The sequence below is a fragment of the Grammomys surdaster genome, unplaced genomic scaffold (assembly GCF_004785775.1).
Source record: "Grammomys surdaster isolate TR1022 unplaced genomic scaffold, NIH_TR_1.0 125876, whole genome shotgun sequence".
Lineage (NCBI taxonomy): Eukaryota > Metazoa > Chordata > Mammalia > Rodentia > Muridae > Grammomys > Grammomys surdaster.
This window is the reverse complement of record NW_021620701.1, coordinates 1,301,997-1,323,725: the sequence shown is the minus strand read 5'-3', so window position 1 is coordinate 1,323,725 and position 21,729 is coordinate 1,301,997. Positions and strand designations below refer to the sequence as shown.

The following is a 21,729-nucleotide window of genomic DNA, read 5'->3' as shown; positions in this document are numbered from 1 at the left end:
GAAGTAGGCCTGTGAGTTTGAGACCAGCCTGAGATACATAGGGAATGCCTGAATAATAAGGAAAAAGATGATGGATAGGAGATGTTGGTGGAGAAAGAAGGGGTGTTTATGAATGTGTTGAGGGGCTGGAGAACTGCCATAGCATTTAAGAGCACTTATTCTTCCTGAAGAGCCAGGTTCAATTCCCAGCATGCACATGACATCTCACAACCTTCTGATAGTTTAGTGCCAGGGGATCCCTCTCTGACCTTCCTGGCACCAGGCTTGCACATGGTGCACATATATGCATACAGGGCAAACACTCATATACATAAAATAAATAAATCTAAGAAATATTTTTAAAAGAAAAAAAGTATGTTGAAAGGGGCTGAGGAGATGGCTCAGTGGTCAAGAGCACTTTCCGATCTTGCTGAGGACCCAGTTTCAGCACCCACAGGGTCCCCTAACTCCAGATCCAGCAGACTGGATGTCTTCTGACTTCTTCAGGCATCAAGCATGTACAAGGCACATACATACATGAAGGCAAAACACTCATATCTAAAAATAAAATAAATAACCCTTTAAAAAAAACACAAAAATATACTGAAAGTTCTTTTTGGGAGGTGGACAGTAAACCCCAGAGGACACAATATAAAGGTAAGAAGGGTTAAGATGAGCCGGGAGGTGGTGGCGCACACCTTTAATCCCAGCACTTGGGAGGCAGAGGCAGGCGGATTTCTGAGTTCGAGGCCAGCCTGGTCTACAGAGTGAGTTCCAGGACAGCCAGGGCTATACAGAGAAACTCTGTCTCAGGAAAAAAAAAAAAAAAAAAAAAAAAAAAAAAAAAAAAAAGGGTTAAGATGGGGAGGTGGGTGGGTGACGAGACTGTACACAGACATGTTACAAATCTTCTGAATAAAATGCAGATGCAGGCTGATCAGGAACTGGGAGCCTCTGCAGTTACTGACAAAGACATCCTGACACCTGACTTACCCATCCTGTTAAGAAATGGAAGCTACAATGGTAAAAATGGTTTCACTTTAAAATACTTAGGTTGGTTGTGGTAGCATATACCTTTAATTCCTCCACTTGGGAGGCAGAAGCAGGAGGATCTCTGAGTTCCTGGCCAGCCTGGTCTATGTAGTAAGTTCTAGGCCAGCCAGGGATATACAGAGAGCCTGTTGCAAAAGAACAAGAATAAAGTAATTGAATTATTTCCTTTTTTATGTATTTCATAATTCTAAAAACCTATTCTGTTCTTGATGATTTATATAAGTAATGAACATGTTTCATTTCAAAATTTCAATCGTTCATTCTAGTGTAATGTGAATTAAAACACTTGAGGCAAATCTTAGCACACCAGTTAGTATTGTCACTGAAACTGCATTGCACTACAATGGCAAGGCTAGTATGGGCCAGAGAGTAGAAAATATCTATAATCTACCATGTATAGGAAAAAGCACCAACTTGACCCTATACCATATAGGTCCCTGATCTGCTCAGTGGACCAAGAACACAGTAGGTGCTTACCTCGTGCGTACTCAGGGGAATGGGCTTCTATCTCCCAATGTTTCAGCCATGCTTTCTTCATGGACTCTACTCCTAGTCCTCCCGGGGGCTACATCATCAAGCCTGTCAGCCTCTAGCTGTGCTTGCTTATGGCATCCCCTGCTTAGTGACAACCAACAGCCAGTCCTAGACCCGAGCAGTGGCATGCCCTCTATTCCAGTTGAGGGAGTCTACTTCCAAGAGCTTAACTTACTGACTTCTGAAAACTGTTTTAGTTTATTGGTGTGTGTATGTGTGTGTCCAGGACACCCTTGTGTGTCAGTGCTTCACTGCTGAGTAGTATGTCAGGCTGACTGGCCTGCAAGCTTCTGGAGAGTCTCCTGTCTCTGCCTGGCATCTCTGTAGGAGAAGCTGGTTACAGGGCTTTACATGTGTTCTGGGATCTAAGCTTGCTCACTTTTGTGGCAAGCACCTGACCCAGGGAACCACCTCCTTGGCTCAGATATTTTTCAAAAATGTTAATTCCCAATGGAAACAAATGAAAGTGGCCCTGTTTACCTTTTTTAATGATGTGACTGTCACCATCTATTGTTAAGCATTTGCTTGCAAAAATACAACAACAGCTTGGAACATTCAATTATTTCTCTCCTATAGTTTCTTTTGTTAGTAAAGACAAAAGTGATAGGAAAGACCTGTGTCCTTTCTGGGATAAGCACTTCCGGTGGGCACGAATAAGGTGTGCGACGTCACTATTTCACCCATGTTTCAGTCAGCTTATAAAATGTAACCTGAGTGCATACATGTGGGGTTTGTTTTCAGCATGAAATCTTCTATTCTTTTTATGTTAAACAGCTCTAGTCTTCTTGGCTTATTTCATTTATTTCACCAGTAATGGGCTTCATCAAGTGTATTTTTCAATTCAATTACTTAATGGGGCTTTAAACTTCTCTTAGTCACTAAATTTAATCAAATTTGTGATTTCTTTGGTTTTTCCCTTTCCCATTTGTTGGGGAACATTACTAAAAATGCTGAGCCCACATATTCTTGTTGCATCCATTTTAAAATCCAGCTGTCTGTCTGTCCATCTGTCTGTCTCTCTCCATATATTTTATATATATATATATGTGTGTGTGTTTGTGTGTGTGTGTGTGTGTGTGTATACAATTATATTTCCTCCAGGTAAAGATTATTTTTTTCATTTTCTAAAATGTGGAAAAAGTTAAGGTCTGTCTGGTTTAACTTTTATAACTTTTGTACTTCCACTGACTATTTTAACAGTGTGGCCTATAGACTACAGGTAGTTAAAAATAGAAAACTTTGGAAATATGTATTACATAGAAATGTACAAGTAAATAAAATGTACAAGTAAGTAAGTAAGATATATTTAGACATGTAGATTCAGAGTCAGGCTAGCACACCTAGCCCTTGTGCAAAATGCATCTCCACTTTTTCCCATCAATTAAAGGAAAATAATCTCCATGTATAACACAGAACAAGATGATGAGAATTACGTATAAGAAACGATGTATACCAGATAGATGACTACAGGTAACTCCTGACACACTACAATGGAAATTGTACTAATTCAGTCCTTCTTCCCCTTTGTCTCCCATCAGTAGGTATATTAATATTATGTTGCTTCTATTTATTTCACGAACATTTCCAAATTCCCTCAAGCAAGCCTAGCATAGTAGTGAACATCTATTATCCAAGCGTGGGGATGATTTCGGCAGAAGGATAGAATCTGAGGCAACAGAGAGAGACTGTCTTAAAACAAAACAAACCACAGCACTAACAGCCCTAATGGTAGAGGCTTGTAAGCATACGCTAAGGCAAGAAGATTCAGAGATTAAGAGCTGCTTGGATTAAAGTGAGTTCAAGGCCAGCGTTTATAACTTAGTGAGTTCATTCTCAACATGTAGCCTGCGTGATGTCATGACTTCAATCTCTAGCACTCCTCACATGGTTATCAGCAATAAAAATCAAACTACCACCAAGAGCAGAGCATAGTGGTCCACACCATTAATCCCAGCACTTGGGAGGCAGAGGCAGGCAGATTTCTGAGTTCGAGGCCAGCCTGGTCTACAGAGTGACTTCCAGGACAGCCAGGACTACACAGAGAAACCCTGTCTCAAACAAACAAACAAACAAACAAACAAACAAACACCACAACTACCACCAAGAGCAGAGCATAGTGGTCTACACCATTAATCCCAGCACTCAGAAGGCAGAGGCAGGCAGACCTATGTGGGATTGCAGCCAGCCTAGTCTACTTAGAGTGTTCCCGTACAGCCAGGACTACATCGGCCCTGTCTGAAAACACTATCATGAAAAATAAACGTGCTGTCTTAGTTAGGGTTTTACTGCTGTAAACAGGCACCATGACCAAGGTCTTATAAGAACAACATTTAATTGAGGCTGGCTTACAAGTTCAGAGATTCAGTCCATGATCATCAAGGAAGGAACATGGCTCAGGAGGAGTTAAAGAGTTCTATATCTTCATCTGAAGGCTTCTAATAGAATACAGACTTCCAGGAAGCTAGGACAAAGCCTGAGCCCACAGTTGACACACCTACTCCAATAGGCCACACCTATTCCAACAGGGATACACCCTCTAATAGTGCCACTCCCTGGGCCGAGCATATACAAACCATCACATTCCACTCCCTGGTTTATTCAAATACAAGTCTATGGGGGCCATATCTAGCCATAGCATACTAATAAAAAAAAAAGTACATTTAGTCCAACTTCAAAAGTTTCCATAGTCTATAGCAGGCTCAACAATATTAAAAGTCCAAAGTTCAAGTTCAAAAGTCTTTTCTGAGATTCATTCAATCACTTAACTGTAATCCCCAAAGCAAGACAGGAAATCAGCTGGACAAACTCCAAACCCTGCATCCAAACCATGCCTGATGCCCAAGCAGTCTTCAGATCTCCAACTCCTTTTTCATCTGTGTTGACTGCAACAAACTTCTTTCTCCCGGGCTGGTTCCACTCCCTGTTAGCAGCTTTCCTCAGCACGTATCCCATGGCTCTGGCATCTTTAATATCTTGGGGTCTCCAAGTCAACTTCAACTTCACAGCTTCTTGTTTCAATGTCTGAGATCCACACATGAATGTCTGAGATCCACACATGGCTCCTTCAAAGGCTGCTGTCACTTCTCCAGCTCTGCCCTTTGTGGCACTCAGGTTTATCCACTCCACTGCCATTGATGTTCTTGGTGATCAGCCTACGGTACTGGCATCTCCAATACACTTCAACTAGGCTTTACCAATAGCCTCTCATAGGCTCTCTTCATGGTGCTATGCCTCAAATCCTTTGTATGACCCCTTCAGTTCTGGGCCATCAACTGCAACCAAGGCTGCACCTTCACCAATGGCCTTCTATGGCCTCTCACAATGCCTAGCCTCAGCTGCTTTTCATGACCCCTTCAGGCCTTCAAAACCAGCACCACCTGGGTGACTCTTATACATTAACAAGTACAGCTGCAGCATGAGGTATAACTCTGGCTGTATCCAGAACACAGCTTCTTTGTGCTCTCAGAAAACACTTCCCAGAAGATGTCACCTCAGTGATGCGGTCTCATCTTAATCACCACTAATTTCTTAGCTCTGGCTAACCAGCATCAGTTGTCTCAGTAGTCCTTTTACTCTGGACTTTAAAGCCAAAGCCACATGGCCAAAGCTGCAGAGTTCTGCTGCTTGCTAGGGCTGGAACATGGCCCTCTTGTTCTACAACATTATCACCAGCTTTCTCTTTTCCAACTCTTTCACTGCCTTAATTTGGCTTTCTTGGAACTGGCCCTGAAGATTGACCTTGAACTCAGAGATCTGCATGGCTCTGTCTCCTGTAATGCTCGGATTAAAGGTGTTTACCATCATGCCTGGATTTGAGTTTTCTTCACCTAGAACCTGCTTTGTCCCAGGCTGGTCTTAAACTCAGAGATCTGTTTGGCTGTCTCCTGAGATTAAAGGTGTGTATACCACGCCTGGATCTAAATTTAGCTGGGTAAGATCTTGCCCCAAAGTCCCACTCCCTTTTATCTCCTAAAACACAGGACTGAGCTGCACTTCACTTCCCTGTGCCCCTTTAACACTCAAATTACATGTTTTATATTTTTCCTTTCTAAACTTGCTATGCTTATTCAAAATGCCCTTCAAGAGACCAAAGTTCAAAGTCTATGATGAGCATTTCTGAGACTTCCTTTGCCAGTGAAATTAATCTGAGTCTCTTCACTTTAGCCTCAGGCAGACTCTTCAGACAGGGGCAAAAAGCAGCCATGTTCTTCACCAAAATACCACAAAAATAGTCTTTAGGCCACATACTGAAGTTCTTTTCCACTTAAGCCTCTTGGGCCAGGTCTGTGCAATTCAAATTACTCTGAGCAACAACAAAGTCCTCCATATTCCTACTAAGATGGCCCATTAAGCCCCATTTAAAGCATTCCACTGCTTTCCAAATTCAAAGTCCCAAAATCCACATTCTAAAAAATAAAAAAATAAAAACCATGGTGAACGGTCAGAACTATCACAGCAATACCCCAGTCCCTGATACCAACTTCTGTCTTAGGGTTTTACTGCTGTGAACAGACACTATGACCAGGGCAAGTCTTATAAGGACAACATTTAACTGGGGCTTGCTAACAGGTTCAGAGGTCCAGTCCAGTATCATCAAGGTGGAAGCATGGAAGCATCCAGGCAGACATGGTGCAGGAGGAGCTGAGAGTTCTACATCTTCATCTGAAGGCTGCTAACAGAATACTCACTTCCAGGAAGCTAAGACAAAGCCCATGCTCACCGTGACACACCTACTCCAACAGAGACACACCCTCTAACAGTGCCACTCCCTGGTCGGAGCATATACAACACACTTGCCTTAAGCAAAAGCAGCCTGACAATATGCATTCAGAAATTTGAAAGATACCTAGCATCATAATAAAACATGAAAATTGCAGCTAATTGTCTTATGCACAAAGATGTTCGGTGCAGTGTTTCTTATATAACTACAAACAAACTTTAAAAACTCTTTAATTATGAGAAATTCACACACACATTACATAGTCATAAAAAACAAACAATATCATTAGATAGCTTATCTTAAGCTTATATCATTTTTTAAAAATGCTTATATCAGGGGCTGGAGAGATGGCTCAGTGGTTAAGAGCACTGACTGCACTTCCAGAGGTCCTGAGTTCAAATCCCAGCAACCACCTGGTGGCTCACAACCATCTGTAATGAGATCTGATGCCCTCTTCTGGTGTGTCTAAAGACAGCTACAGTGTATTCATATATAATTAATAAATAAATCTTTAAAAAAAAGAAAAAAATGCTTATATCATTTTTTTAAAGTAGAAAAAAAATAAAAAAATAAAAAAATAAAATCTCAGCTGTGTAAACATACACATTTGTAGGAAATACACCAAAGGGCTTATAGAAATTACTGTACCATTTTGAAATTGGCAATTTTAAGTTTATTTCTCATAGTTTTAAAATAACTGCCAGGCAGGGTTGGCGCATGCCTTTAATCCCAGCACTTGGGAGGCAGAGGCAGGTGGATTTCTTAGTTCAAGGCCAGCCTGATCTACAGAGTGAGTTCCAGAACAGCCAGGGCTACACAGAGAAACCCTGCCTCGAAAAAAAAAAAAAACAAACAAAGAAAAAACAACAAAAAAAGAAAAGAAAAGAACCATGAGTGAAAATGCCAATGCCGAGAACATTAGTGATTTGTGAAGCACTCCCTCCGTGGTGGAGCACTCCCTCCGTGGTGGAGCACTCCCTCCGTGCAGGCCTGCAGGCCGGGCTCTGAGAGCTCATCATGTGAACTCACTTAGTTCTCAGAATACAATCAATGGAGACTGTGTAAGTAGCTTCACCTTACACTGACAATCACAAAGGGCTTGGCTTAGATCGCCCATTCCCACGTAGGACAACTCTACCTAGTATCCTAAGGTAAGCCATCAGAAGAACACGTATAATTCAAACTCTCCACACCAAGAGCCACCAGTCTCCTTTCCATACTGAGGTCAAATAGTTCCACTGTCACCGACAGCCTTCTGAAAATAAGATGAGGCCACCATTCTTGTATGGATTTTATCTCAGAAAAATGTGAAGGCAGCCACATGTGGCGGGGCACTGGGGGGTGGGAGGTAGGAGCAGTGAGTCTTCATGGGTTTGAGTCCAGCCTGGTCCACAAAGTGAGTTCCAAGCCAACCAAAGTGAGCCCTTGTCTCAAAAAAAAAAAAAAAAAAAACCAAACAAACAAAAACCCCTGAAGGCAAATCTCCATCCTCATTTCCTGTTTTGATACTTCATTTGGGTATGAAGATGCTTGAAAGCTAATATTCTTACTCATCACACCAACTACAGTACTTCTAAGAACGCTAGGATAGATGTGTCAGAACCACACAAACGCTTTGAGACCCTCCCTTTACTAACCTCTACCTACCTAACCACAGTCCACCCACTCACACAAACCTCTGTCCAACAGTGAATTCACTCCTCTAACCTGCTAAAGCCTCACTAACACTCACTTAGCCAAGCAGGACCTCATCTTGTGAGAAATTTCACACCAACCCCTCCTTTTTGAAGAGGCACTGTCCTCCATGATCTTGAAAACATCACCAGTTACATCACCATTCAGCTCTCTCGATCTCTGCTGCTTGGGGAAGGATGGGGAAGGGGCAAATCTTTGGCAACGTATGCCATATTCTTTTCTTTTTTTCCCGATTTGTTTGGTTTTGGAGACAGGGGTTCTTGGTATAGCCCCCTTAGCCTCCCCAGGGCTGGGATTATATCTGGCAAAGAAAGATGACAGTCCCCACTTGCTGTTGCCTTCCTCTCTTCTCTTTATACTTGTCAAAATGACTTCATGTGTAACTTGATTTGGCTTCCATAGAACCTGATTTCTTTTCCTAAAAAATGCTTGCCAATATGGCTTACAAGTACAAGCACTTCCTCTAAATATAGCATGTTCACATTTCAATTTAATTTGTTCAGTTTTGAAGAAAACTGAATGCACACAAACACTTTAACATAATGTAAGTTAAAAACTTAGTCATGAAGACAAGGATATAACAAGTATTGATACTGGAAATAGCCACAGCTAGGAGAATATATTTTTTTAGACAAAATTCTATTATGTTCATATTATGTAATGGCAAAAAGCCTTTTAGGAATGGAGGGAGAAATATAAAAATATTTGTTATATGAGTTTCAGTTGGAGAAATTCAGTAATTCCTGGCCAGGGCAGGATGGAAAAGCACAAGACTAATGGAAGGCTGAGGCCCTCTTCAGAAAGGGAAGACGAAACACCCATCCTGCAATAGGTGTACAATGACTCAAGTAAAAGCCGAACTGCCACACCACTATTCACCCACACATTCAATGCAAGTGTCAAGGATTTTAAAAGAAATCTGCCACCTCTAAACTAGTACTTTTCGTTTGCAGTTGCAAATTTCCACATAGAACAGCCATTCTCTAGAAAAAACGGGACGCAGAGTTGTGGGGCAGTAAAAAGCATTACTTCTCCCCAAAATACAAACCATCCACTACTTACTTCAGTAAGTACACATTCTCACCACATTTAAGTGAAAGTTTCGATAGGGAAACTCAAAACCCAGCAGGTACTTTTGGTATCCTAAAGATGAACACATCTGAACGTGCACACTGCAGACAGATCAGTTCCTAATACTGATTTCACCGAATATTTTGCATTTAAGAAGCGACTTCTCTTTAGGGGAAAGCTCTGCGTTGGTACTCATTGAAGCCATCACTGTTTTAGAGGAGGACATACTAATCTTCTTAATACAATCTCCCCAATTAGTGGACAGCCTCCAACGTCTTTTCTACAGTTCCAGCAGCTGATTTGTGACTGGCATAACAAAGTGAAACTGTAAACAATCCCTGCAAACCCCACGTGATTAAAAAAAAATCAAACGCCGCGAGATCATTTCTAAGAGGAAGAAAGCCTTTCTAAAACCAGTTTGATTGTGGTGGCGGGTCTGTTCCTCCGCAGCCGTTCCCCGTGGCGTGGGCGGACAGAAGCAGACGTGCAAAACCCACAAACCTAAGCAAAACCCGTAGTTACAAACATTAAAATTATGTTCACAGGTCGCGAGACCAACAGGCCCTCAGGGGAGACGGATCAGCTGGCTGCAGAAACCAGAGTGTGCGAGGCTCCGGGACAAAGACCGGCGACCTCGGGCCCTCGCACCTTGCCGCCTGACAGGCACTGCAGTGGCTCGCCCCGCCAGCCTCCTGCCAGCCCCAGGACCCACCTCCCGCCCCCGGGGCGCCGCCTGCCCCGTCCGGGTCCCTCAGGGCGCCCGGGACGGCAGCTGTTGGGCTTAGAACCACGCCGTCGCCGGCGGGCTCCAAACGGCCAGGCCGGGTCCAGGAGGGAGGACAGCGGAGCGCGGTCCCCTCGGCACGGCGGCCGGTCGGAGCTCGCTCGGCCGCTTCCGCCCCTCCGCCCCAGCCACGCACCCTCACGCCAACCTACCCGGTCCCACACCATCCCAGAGGCCTCCGGCGCTCGGGCCTTTCTGCCGAAGCGGCGCTGCCTCCTGTCCGGGGCCTGAAATGGCTGCGGAACAAAGAGAATCCGGGCTCGGGCGAGCGCCGGTCCGATTGGCCGGGGGGCGGAGCCCGGCGCGGGAATCTTCCGCGGCGGTCGCCTTGGCAACGGCGACGGGGCTGGGAAAACTGCGGCCGCGGCCTGGGCCTGCTGGTTTGCGTCGGGCGGCGCGCAGCAGCGATTTCCCCAAGCGGCGTCCGGGGTCGAGGCGTCGTCCCCGCGCCGGCCTCAAACCCTCTCGCGCCCGCTGTACCCCCCACAACCCAGCGTGGGGCTCAGTCGCGGCCTCCGCTTCCCGGCCCGGGAGTGTGAACGCCCAGATGCAGGGCCCTTCCGGCAGGTGACGTGCCCGGAGTACACTCGTGTTCCCCCGGGGACCGCCGAGCCCAGAGCCTTGCGACACCCAACAGGCCGCTCATCTCACAGTCGAATGTTACAGCTTCCCTGGCACAAGGCAGATGGGTGTGGGCGTACGGCTGCCCGCTTGATAACACACGGGCTTCTGAAATGTGCTGATGTAGCATGAAACTACTATACAAACCAAAGGAAATGATTTAGAAGATTAGGTTTACTTCTCTAGGTATGTTTCTAATACAAAGCTAGTTCCTTAAGCTTGGAATTCAGCTCCGCTCTCCTTCCTTATACAGCCACCCTGAGAGGAGTACTGTAATTTCAAGCTGAAAATATTTTAAAATGGGAGAGGTAGGCATTTTTAAAGCCAGTCGCAATGATGGTAATGAATAGATGTGAGTTGTTTTTCTTCCCTGTCCGATTATTTTTACGCAGATTTACCCCGAATGAGTATTTTAAATGTGCATAGCAAGGAGGTCTCTATTTCCAAGGGTGAGTTGCCAGTGAGAATTATCTTCATATCAGCACTTTCAGCTGCCTTCCTGTTACATACTTCTTGTTTGGGCAGTTACTCCTCTTCACTTTAGTGGTAAACTCATAGTACCTAATTCTCGAAAATGCTAGATATTTACAACTTATTTATTAAGCTTAAAAATCTTCATTTGTAATACTTTTTAGGGTTACAATTAGTTTAACTCCAAGTTTGAGACCAAAAGATGTTTTTTATCATCAGAAAGTTGAACATTGAAAGGGAAAATATTTAAAATAACTAAAATATGGCTGGGCATGGTGGCCCACACTTTTTGTCCCATCGCTCCAGAGACAGAGTCAGGCAGATTGCTGAGTTCCAGGACAGCTAGGACTACACAGAGAAACTTTGTCTCTGTAAAATAAACATTTTAAAATGTTGATTTAATAAAAGTTGGATACAGTAGTGTTCTTGGAAAGGAATTTTCTAAGAAGGAATATGTTTCTAAGAAAAACAATTTAATGTAAACCTTCCTCTAGAGCAGTTTTGGTGGGTCTGCAAGAAAATTTACTGCAAGGAAAATGTAAACAGGTCTTGTTTTTATACTTAAAAGCTTTCTTTGTAGAGTAGGGACTTGTGTAAATCAGAGGATTGTGGAAACTGAATTTTATATTGCTGGAGATTTAAAAAATAAAATAGCATTAAAATCTATAAGATTAGGGGCTGGGGAAATGGTCCAGAGGGTAACAGCCCTTGTTTTTGCAGAGGATCTGGGTTTTATTCTCGAAACCATGAGGTACATCATAGCTGTTCATAATTCCAGTTCTAGGGGTCCAGTGCCTTCTGCTAACCTCATCAGTCACCAGGCATACCCATGGTGTACATGCCAGCAAAATGCTCATACACATAAAATAAATGAAACTAATCTGAAAGATTAGCAATTAACAATAGTTTATAGGACCTACCAAGCAATTAATATGAATTCACCTAAATAATACTTTTGGAATAAGTGAAGTTAATTAGGAGGAAGGATTGAATATTAATTGGTATATGGAAAAGGATTTATTTCCTAGAATTCTTTTTAAAGAAAAAATTCTTGGTCATCGGATGTTTTAAAGTTGCGATGGGGCTGGAGAGATGGTTCAGTGGTTAAGAGCACTGACTGCTCTTCCAGAGGTCCTGAGTTCAAATCCCAGCAACCACCTGGTGGCTCACAACCATCTGTAACAGGATCTAATGCTCTCTTCTGGTGTGTCTGACAAGAGTGACAGTATACTCAAACACATAAAATAAATCTTTTTTAAATTTTGTGGTGAGGTAATCCCAACCTGGGATCCATGCTGAGACCCTGTCTGCAGAAGACAAAAACAAAAAGGGGAGAAAATCTGTCGCCTTTCCAAACTAAAGTGATGGACTTATATGTCACTTTTTTTTTCTTTTTTCTCTTCTTTCTTTTCCTTTCTTCCTCCCTCCCTCCCTTTCTTTCTTTCTTTCTTTCTTTCTTTCTTTCTTTCTTTCTTTCTTTCTTTCTCTCTTTTGTTTTAAGACAGAGTTTCTCTATATAGCCCTGGCTGTCCTGGAACTCACTCTGTAGACCAGGCTGGCCTCGAACTCAGAAATCCACCTGCCTCTGCCTCCCAAGTGCTGGGATTAAAGGCATATGCCACCACCGCCCAAATAATCTATTCTTTCATTACGTTGAAATGAGAATGCTACTTATACAGTGAGTGATTCTGGTAGAGATGCTTAAATAAGTGGTCTTTGTCTCTATCTTACCATAAGTTAAAAATGCGATTTAAAAAGCCTGACTGCATAGGGGTTGATGTCAAAGTATCCCCTCTCCAGGAAAAAGACATTGGGATGGGTATGGCCCTCATGCCTCACTGGACAACGACAGGGGGACTGGAGCCATTACAAAGTCCCCTTCAATTACTGGAGGTCAGGCCTCTATCCCTGCCTTTGAAAGATTAGAATCGCCACAGCCCTTCTATACTTAGAGAAAGGAGGAGATGTCAGGGGCAGCCCTGCTTACACACTGAAGGCCTAAAACCAGCCATAGGCCTAAAATCAGCAATAGGCCTGACATACATGTATACTAACACCAAGTCTTGGGTCTCAGTGGAAAAACATTAAAACAGATGGCTATAAGCTATTGTAAACAGGCAGCTTTTGTGGAAATTTACAAGCCTGAGTAGTCATAGACCTTGTAAATAGGTAGCCTGGGCAGACAATACCAACTTAGATAAGGACAAGCGAGTCATTGTGACTTGTCCCCTGAACCTTCACCCAGCCAATACCCTGTTCTGAAAGATATCTGTATTCCCCCTGAACACCCACACTCCAGTGTCATTCCCTTCCCCACATCCTGCCTTTCTGTGTCTATAACCCCTGTGTGAATGAATTATGATTTGAAAAAAATAACTAAATTATTTTAAAAAATGAGAAAGAAAATAAAAAGAAGCAAAACATATAATAGCAAAAAAAAAAAAAACTTTAAAAAACCCAGAGCTGTATGTTCAAATCTATTGTAACAAATACAGTGATCTGCATTACCTGAAAAAAAAATTTGTTTTAAATAGGAACTCTTACTCATCTTAAGGCTTATTAGCATAGCTTATTTAATTTTTCTTCTCTGTTATTTTTTCCTTAGTGCATATGATACCAGCTACCCAGTGAGTGATGTTTTCTCTTTATATTTCATGTGGTGAAACTCTGCAGAATTATTGGCATTTTTCAGTGACATATTTTGAAATTTAAGATGGTAAATAAACTTTGCCTTTAACCTTAAAACCTTTCTATTCTTTAGTTAGTTCCTCTTTCTTAAGTGACAAAGCTGACAAAAATAAGAACACTAATGTTACCAAATGGCACCACAGTCGACAATTGGGAAAGGGAAGTGTGAAACAAGCGTGAAGCTCTGGGTCCCAGGACCTGCATCCAGATGCCGGCCTCACCCTCCTGAATGCTTTCGGTTCCATGTCTCTGAGCTTCCCTTTCTCTGTCTGAGAAAGGACAAAGATATTAGGAGCTCAATCGCAGAAGCTAGGCGTGACAGTGCAATAGATCAAAGTATTGCTAGTCATTAATAAATGTAAAAGAACGTGCGAGGGAAATGATTTTGAAAAAGTAGGTGTGGAAGTCCAAAATTTGCTTAATATCTTTAATGGGCAATTATTATTAATACTTTTAAATTATTTTTAAATTAAAATATATTTAATAATTTATTATTAATAATAGATTTTATTAATTATTACTAATAAATAATTACTAATGCTACATAGAAGCTCACTAAGATATAGCTAGAGTAATATCTGAGGTAGGCAAGCTTTAAAATAGAATATTTCTGAGAACCATTTTTCAGTTGCGCCTCTGGAAAGACACTGTTGTCTTACCCCACCCCCAACCTTCTCCCCTTCTTAATTCTTTTCTTTTTTTTTTGTTTTTTTGTTTTTTGAGACAGGGTTTCTCTGTGTAGTTCTGGCTGTCCTGGAACTCACTCTGTAGACCAGGCTGGCCTCGAACTCAGAAATCCGCCTGCCTCTGCCTCCCAAGTGCTGGGATTAAAGGCGTGTGCCACCACCGCCCGGCTCCCCTTCTTAATTCTTGATTCTGTTTAGCACTAGATGATTTAAGGAATTGTCTTCTGCTTTGAAGCATCTCCAGACTAACACTAAGGACAGTCTTTTTAAAGTACTAGTTTAGAAAAATTTAAACGCTGAAGGGACAGTTATAGTACATTCAAAAATATGTAAATAATCTATAGGCATTTTTTACTTAAAGCAAACCCTTACATAAGGCTTTAATTTATAAAATGATAAATTAAGAAGCTATTTTTAACTGGGAAAGGATTAATGTCAAAGTTCCTTGAGCTATTAATAACTCCTAGTAATTAAAATATAATTCTATTTATAAAAAGGGCCTACTTATGCTCCTGCTTCTGGGAAGATGCAGAAGACACACTGTTCACTGTTCTCACTGTTCACTGTTCTCAGCATACCTAAAAGCCCCAGACATTACCTAGAAAACAAACAGAGGAAGAGGCTTCTGGTAGAAAGCAAATAGACTAAGCAGGGGCCTTGGGACTCAAGGAATGGCACAAAGATGAATTCCTTGGGTTTTTTGTCCTTATGTATTCCACACTTGAAACTGAACCTGGAAATACGAGTGGCCCAGGCCAAAGCACAAAACAACAAAAAACGTTCCGTCAAAACACTTCTCTCTAGCTGAAGAGGCAGCATAGAATACAGAAAACTTTCCGACAAGAACTGATTAAATCAGCACAAAAAAAAAAAAAGGAAAAGCAAAGGAAATTATATGTCCCACCCGACTGTCATATCAACAAAGACTTAGCAGGGAGCCTAGATTTCTACTTAGAGTAAGGTAGCTCCTCCCTAGGATACTGCCTGTAATTTTATCGCTTCTGAGGCCTTCTCTCTCAGTGTCAATTAAAAATCCTGGAGGACTTCTCTACCAAACTGGCCATGGTAGATAGTGCCTGCCCCCTATCTTACTTATCTTGCTAGCAGTGTCTCCTAAAAAGTCAGCTAAAGAGAGGACTTTAAAATATCCTGCCAGGCAGTGGTGGCGCACGGCTTTAATCCCAGCACTTGGGAGGCAGAGGCAGGTGGATTTCTGAGTTCAAGGCCAGCCTGGTCTACAGAGTGAGTTCCAGGACAGCCAGGGCTATACAGAGAAACCCTGTCTCGAAAAACCAAAAATAATAATAATAATAATAAATAAAAATAAATAAATAAATAAATAAAATATCGTAAATCTTGTAGCATAATACTCCAGATATCATTGATACAGCAGAAAAATATCAAGAAGTAAGATCTCGAGCTGTATGGGACAGGGGGAGGAGAGAGATAGATGACAAACCAAGAATATAGGAGGTCAGAAGAAGGCATCAGATCTGGAACTAAAATTATAGATGGGTGTGATCCATCATGTTGGTGCTGGGGATCGAACCTGGGTCCTCTGCAAAAGCAGACAGATCTCTTAACTGCTGAGTCATTTCACCCATCTATAATTTTAGTTCCAGATCTGATGCCTTCTTCTGACCACTGCCCGGCTTAAGGATGGTTCTTAAATGCTTTAATATCTGTCTTAGGGTTTTACTGCTGTGACCAGACACCATGACCAAGGCAAGTATTATAAAGGACAACATTTAATTGGGGCTGGCTTACAGATTCAGAGGTTCAGTCCAGTACCATCAAGGTGGGAACATGGCAGCATCCAGGCAGGCATGGTACAGGTAGAGGTGAGAGTTCTATATCTTCATCTGAAGGCTGCTAGCAGAATACTGACTTCCAGGCAGTTAGGGCTAGGGTATTAAAGGCCACTCCAACAGTGGCACACATACTCAAACAAGGCCATACCTCCAAATAGTGCCACTCCCTGGACCAAGTACATACAAACCATCACAACCTCTCTTCTAGCCTACCACCCACCAGAAGTAGTGGGAAAGAAAGGATACAGGGGAAGTGGATCTGTTTAGAAATGGTTCTTTGGAGTAAATCCTATCTGTGTTGTCTGGACATCAGTAGTTCAGTTCACAGTTTAGCAACAGCAGCTCGATCCACTCATAAACACTTCACAGATATACCAGCAGTCCAGTTTGGTAGAGTCGGGATGGCAAACAGGAATCAGCAGTGGTGGCACTACCTAGCAGAGATAGGCAGGCCTCCGCCTCAGTGCTGGTCAGCAGGCGGGCCCAGGGCCGATAGGAATGCCAGGGAAGGTTCTTGGCTGTGCCTTTCTCAGCAAATCAAAGATCAGTGAAGATGTGAGATCCAAGCATTGCACAGCTCGCTCTACCAGCAAGCCTCCTTTTTATACTTCCTCCAAACTTCACATCCTCCATGCCACCATGGAGACTACAAACTAGATGCCCCAAGACCTACATGTCTGCTGCTTCCTTTGCTCCACCACCTGCTCTGAATCTCAGTCTCTCTCGTCTCCCTGTTCCTGTAGGGGCCAGAAACCCCACCCTTCTCTTTGCGCAGCAATTGGCTTCTGCCTCTTTTATTGAGGCAATCATAAACCAATTAGGGAACCAGATTTTATTATCAGCTCCTCCCCCTACAACACATCCATTCATGCTCTTGCTTTAGCAGAAATTCCTTTTATCTTTGTCTGCTTCAGCCACACCTTCTTTCACCAGTCTGCCTCAGACTTTTACACCTGTATCCCCTTCAGGAAAACATCCTTCACCTGTTTGCCCCAGCAAAACACCATCCAACAACTGACTTCCCAAAGAACCCTTAAGTTTCCACTTTGGAACAGTGTCACAGAATTGGGTGACCATAAGAAATGGTTCAATGATAGAATCATCAGACGTCTGGCAGGAATAAAGAAAGGCTAAGGATAAAAAAAGATCGATTCTAAGAAATAATAGCAGAAAGTGTCTCGGGGTCTGTCAAAAGATATAAATCTATGAATCAAGAAGCTAAGGACATGTGAACGAAGGTCTCAGTGTAGTTAATGGAGGCCATGCAGCTGTGGCAGCTGTACTTTTAACACAGGCCACAAAGTCAAACTGGTTCTGTACGTCACACTGCATACACAAATAACCCCAAACTGATTGTGGAGCTATTGCAATTGCTGAGAGTTGAACATTCTACATTCTGTTTTCTTTTCTCTTTTCTGTTTTTTGTTTATTTGTTTGTTTGTTTGTTTGTTTTCCTTCTGGACAGAGTTTCTCTGTGTATCTCTGGCTGTCCTGGAACTACTTCTGTAGAAGACTCTGGCTTTGGACTGGAGAGATGACTTGGCGGTTAAGAACACCAGTTTCTCTTCCAGAGGTCCTGAGTTCAATTCCCAGCAACCACATAGTGGCTCACAACCATCTGTAATGGGATCTGATGCCCTCTTTTGGTGTGTCTGAAGACAGCCACAGTGTACTCATAAAATAAATAAATCTTAAAAAATAAATAAATAAATAAAAGAGAAGCCGACTCTAGCCTTGAACTCAAAGAGATACACCCACCTCTGTCTCCATCACTGCCCAGCTCGAGAGTTCTCAGAAGAAAGAATGGAAGTAAAAATTGATCTTGAGAAGACAAGCCTTCTTAGGCATGACCTCCATCCTCCTCCAAAAACAATCCATAAAAAACAAAAGAAAATTAGTGGACTTCATCGCAATTAAAGTCACCATGCTTCAGGGCAACAGGTGGCGGTACACCTACCTTTAATCCTAAAATTTGGAAGGCAGAGACAGGCAGAGTTCTGTGACTTTTGAGGCCAGCTTAATCTATATAGTGAATTACAGTCCAGCTAGAACTATAAGACCCTGTCTCAAAACAAATAAAAACATTGGACTTCAAAGGACACCATTAACAAAGTTAAGAAGTCGTTTGGTGGTGAAGCAAGTCTTTAATCCCAGCAACATAGGGGGGCAGGGGCAAGCATATCTTTGTAAGTTCAAGGCCACCCTGATCTACAGAGTGATTTCTAGGCAGTAATGGAGACAGAGGCAGGCATATCTCTATGAGCTCAAGGCCAGAGTCTTCTACAGAGGTAGTTCCAGGACAGCCAGGAATACACAGAGAAACTGTCTCGGGAAAACAAAACAGAAAAACAGGAAGGAAGGAAGGAAGGAAGGAAGGAAGGAAGGAAGGAAGGAAGGGAGGGAGGGAGAGGGAGAGAGAGGGAGGGAGGGAGGGAGGGAGGGAGGGAGGGAGGGAAGGAGGGAGGGAGGGAAAGAGAGAGGGAGGGAGGAAGGGAGGGAGGGAGGGAGGGAGGGAAGGAGGGAGGGAAGGAAAGAAAGAGGTAAAGGAAAAGAAATGAAGTGGCCTAGGTTAGAAAGGTGGCTCAGAGGGTAATATAGGTAGGAGGTGCAGCAGGCTGGACAACCTAAATTCAAATCTCCACAACTCATGTAAAAAGCTGGGTGTACTGGTGTCCCTAGCAATCCTGAAGTCCCCAGAACTTTTTTCTGAGAGCCAGTCAGACCCACAGAGATGGAACACTCCAGGCTCAGTGAGAAACATGATCTCAGAAAACAAGCTGGAGAGTGAAGGAGGAAGATACAGGGTCTTGACCACTGGCTTCCAGGAGTGTACAAATATACCACACACACTAATAGTTTTATACGTAGATTTTTGAACAGCAGCTGGAGTGGGTAAGCCAGGTTGTACTGTTCCCATAAGTTCCATTGTTTCTTTAACCTTTTGTAAATTTTGCAGTAATCTCCACTTGCCTGATTTTTTTCTTAATTATAAATATGGGTGAGTTCCAAGGAGAATTAAAATCTTGTGCTTGTGATCGAATTGTAAACTGCAGCTAATATAACATTGGCAGTTTGTAATTTTTATGTTTCTTTTTGCAATATCAGAGTATAATCATAGTTTTGGAAAGCAAACCCCAATTTTTTTTTGCGTATTTATTCTTTTAATTTTTTTAAATTTTATGTGTATGAGTACACCATTGCTCTCTTCAGACACACCAGAACAGGGCATCAGATCCCATTACAGATGGTTGTGAGCCACCACGTGGTTGCTGGGAGTTGAACTCAGGACCTCTGGAAGAGCAGAGTCAGTTCTCTTAACAGCTGAGCCATCTCTCCAGACCACAAAATACAATTTTTAACAGTGTAAACAATCCATTGTCTCTAAAATCATTACCAAGTGCATTGCTTTCATGTTACAAAGTTTGGCTGCCAGTTCTTAAATATGAACGTATGACAATGCAGCTTTTAATACCTCATTAAAGAGACATTGTTTTAAATCTTATCTTTTATAAGTTTGGTTTCTAGGACAAGAATTACATAAAATATTACCCCACTTTAGAGACCTGTTTCCCTGGGTTGGCTCATGCCACATGTTGTTGTTCAGAATGACTCCACCCTGAGTTGCCAGTTTTAACCCAACTTTCTGTTACTTATGTTACAAGTTTTTAGCCATACCCAGTAACTCATAAGCCAATAATCTATAACCAAGACATGCAGAACATATTTATACATTTAAAATCAGTCAGAAACAAACATGAAGTGGTTATACACATTTACTTATTTAGACCAGACAAAAAAATTTTTTTCTAGCTGTAATTTCAAGAGAGGAGCACCTCGTCACTTGCTGAGCCCAATAATCACAGTCACAGAAATTTTTGTAGAAGAAACAGCCATCAGCTTCCTATCCAGAGAAGCCGAGAAGCTGCTGGCCCCTTTAAGAGAAGCTCCTACAGACAATCAGTCCCACAGCAGAGCTTCTCCTGCTTTGCTAGACTCATAGCCACAGGAGCAGAGCTCCAAAGGCAGCTTATCAGTTTTTATTGTGTCAACTGAGACTGCCTTAAAAAAAAAAATGAGTTAAGACTAAATCAAGGAGTGAACGACCAGCAGATAAAGTTTTAACCATTTTTTTCTTTTGAACATGAAACACAGAGCAACAATCAAGCAATGAAAGGAAGACACAGACATAAACTGACAGACATGGACAGATTGGCGCGCCAAGGACAGACAATAGACAGAGAGGGAAGAGAACTAGATGTGTCACCAAAGGGACCCATCAGATATCCTACCTAAGGGACCCAGAACCAGAACTAAGCATCCCCAGTGGGAGCCAGAGAGGAAGCAGGATGTCTCCTGACCCCATCCTGTCCCTAGGAGAACTCTGGAACAGCTTACTCACATTTTCCTTCTCTTTACCAAGGCATCCCTGGATAGTCTGGGAGGACTGCTTTTCTCAAACCCATTCTCATGTCTAGGATGTAAACTGTCTCTAGTCAGAGTCCAAAGACAAAAATCATCTACAAGAATTATCTTTGCTGCTCTGGATTTTAGCATAACTATAAACACATACACAGAAAGCATGCTCCATTACCTTGTCCCTTTTTACAGGGTTTATTCATTGGTGGTCCATACTTTCTTTATTTTCCTTTGCTCACTCTCCTTTTCCCCACCATGTCCTCTGTATCCCTAATTCTCGAGCTCCAACGTTGAGGCGCCATCTGACCAAGCCAGCTCAGTCAGGCAACAGGGTCTCAAGGGAGGGAGCGAGGACTGAAAAGAAAATGACATTATAGCATGACTCCAGCCAGTGCTGAGGCTGAAGTGGTTTTATTTATTTTTAGTCTGCTTTTATACCATTCTCAGTACATGTAAAGAATATGGTCAGTTCTAAATCAAGGAACAAACAAGGCAGTAAACAAAAACAGTTGCCGGGCAGTGGTGGCGCACGCCTTTAATCCCAGCATTTGGGAGGCAGAGGCAGGCGGATTTCTGAGTTCGAGGCTAGCCTGGTCTACAGAGTGAGTTCTAGGACAGCCAGGGCTACACAGAGAAACCCTGTCTCGAAAAACCAAAAAAAAAAAAAAAAAAAAGTCAAGGAAAAAACAAGACAATAAACAAAATCCCTGTGGTATTCAGGAGGGACTTATCAAGATGATCAAGATAGAAGCAGCCCCAAGAGTTCTCCACAACGGACTATTATCTGTCCCTAAGAAATGAATAAGGTACCTTTATTAACTTTTTTTTTTTTTTTTTTTTTTTTGGTTTTTCGAGACAGGGTTTCTCTGTGTAGCCCTGGCTGTCCTAGAACTCACTCTGTAGACCAGGCTAGCCTCGAACTCAGAAATCCGCCTGCCTCTGCCTCCCAAGTGCTGGGATTAAAGGCATGTGCCACCACTGCCCGGCCTTTTAGTAACTTTAGATATGAATATGTCATATTATATGAGTGAAACCTGAAAAGATGCCACATAAAGAAGCCACTTAAAAGAAATCACATGCTGAATGATTGCATTTATATGAAATGTCTGGCTCGAGCAACAGTATAGAGACGGGAGATGGGAGGCACATTAGTGGTTGCGAAGGGTGTAGGCAGGTTGGTAAAGTGACAGACAAGTAGTG

At 42.6% G+C, this 21,729-nt stretch overlaps 1 protein-coding gene across 1 annotated transcript in view; it reads right to left on the bottom strand.

The window, feature by feature from the left end:
* The window catches only part of Tnpo1 (transportin 1), an 87,448-nt gene extending 77,332 nt beyond the window's left edge, over window positions 1-10,116 (bottom strand). Inside the window, exon 1 of the mRNA XM_028790194.1 lies at window positions 9,989-10,116. Coding sequence (XP_028646027.1) covers window positions 9,989-10,003 — 15 coding nt within the window. The 5' untranslated portion in view covers window positions 10,004-10,116. The remainder of the gene's footprint in view (window positions 1-9,988) is intronic.
* Window positions 10,117-21,729: the final 11,613 nt, after the last annotated feature.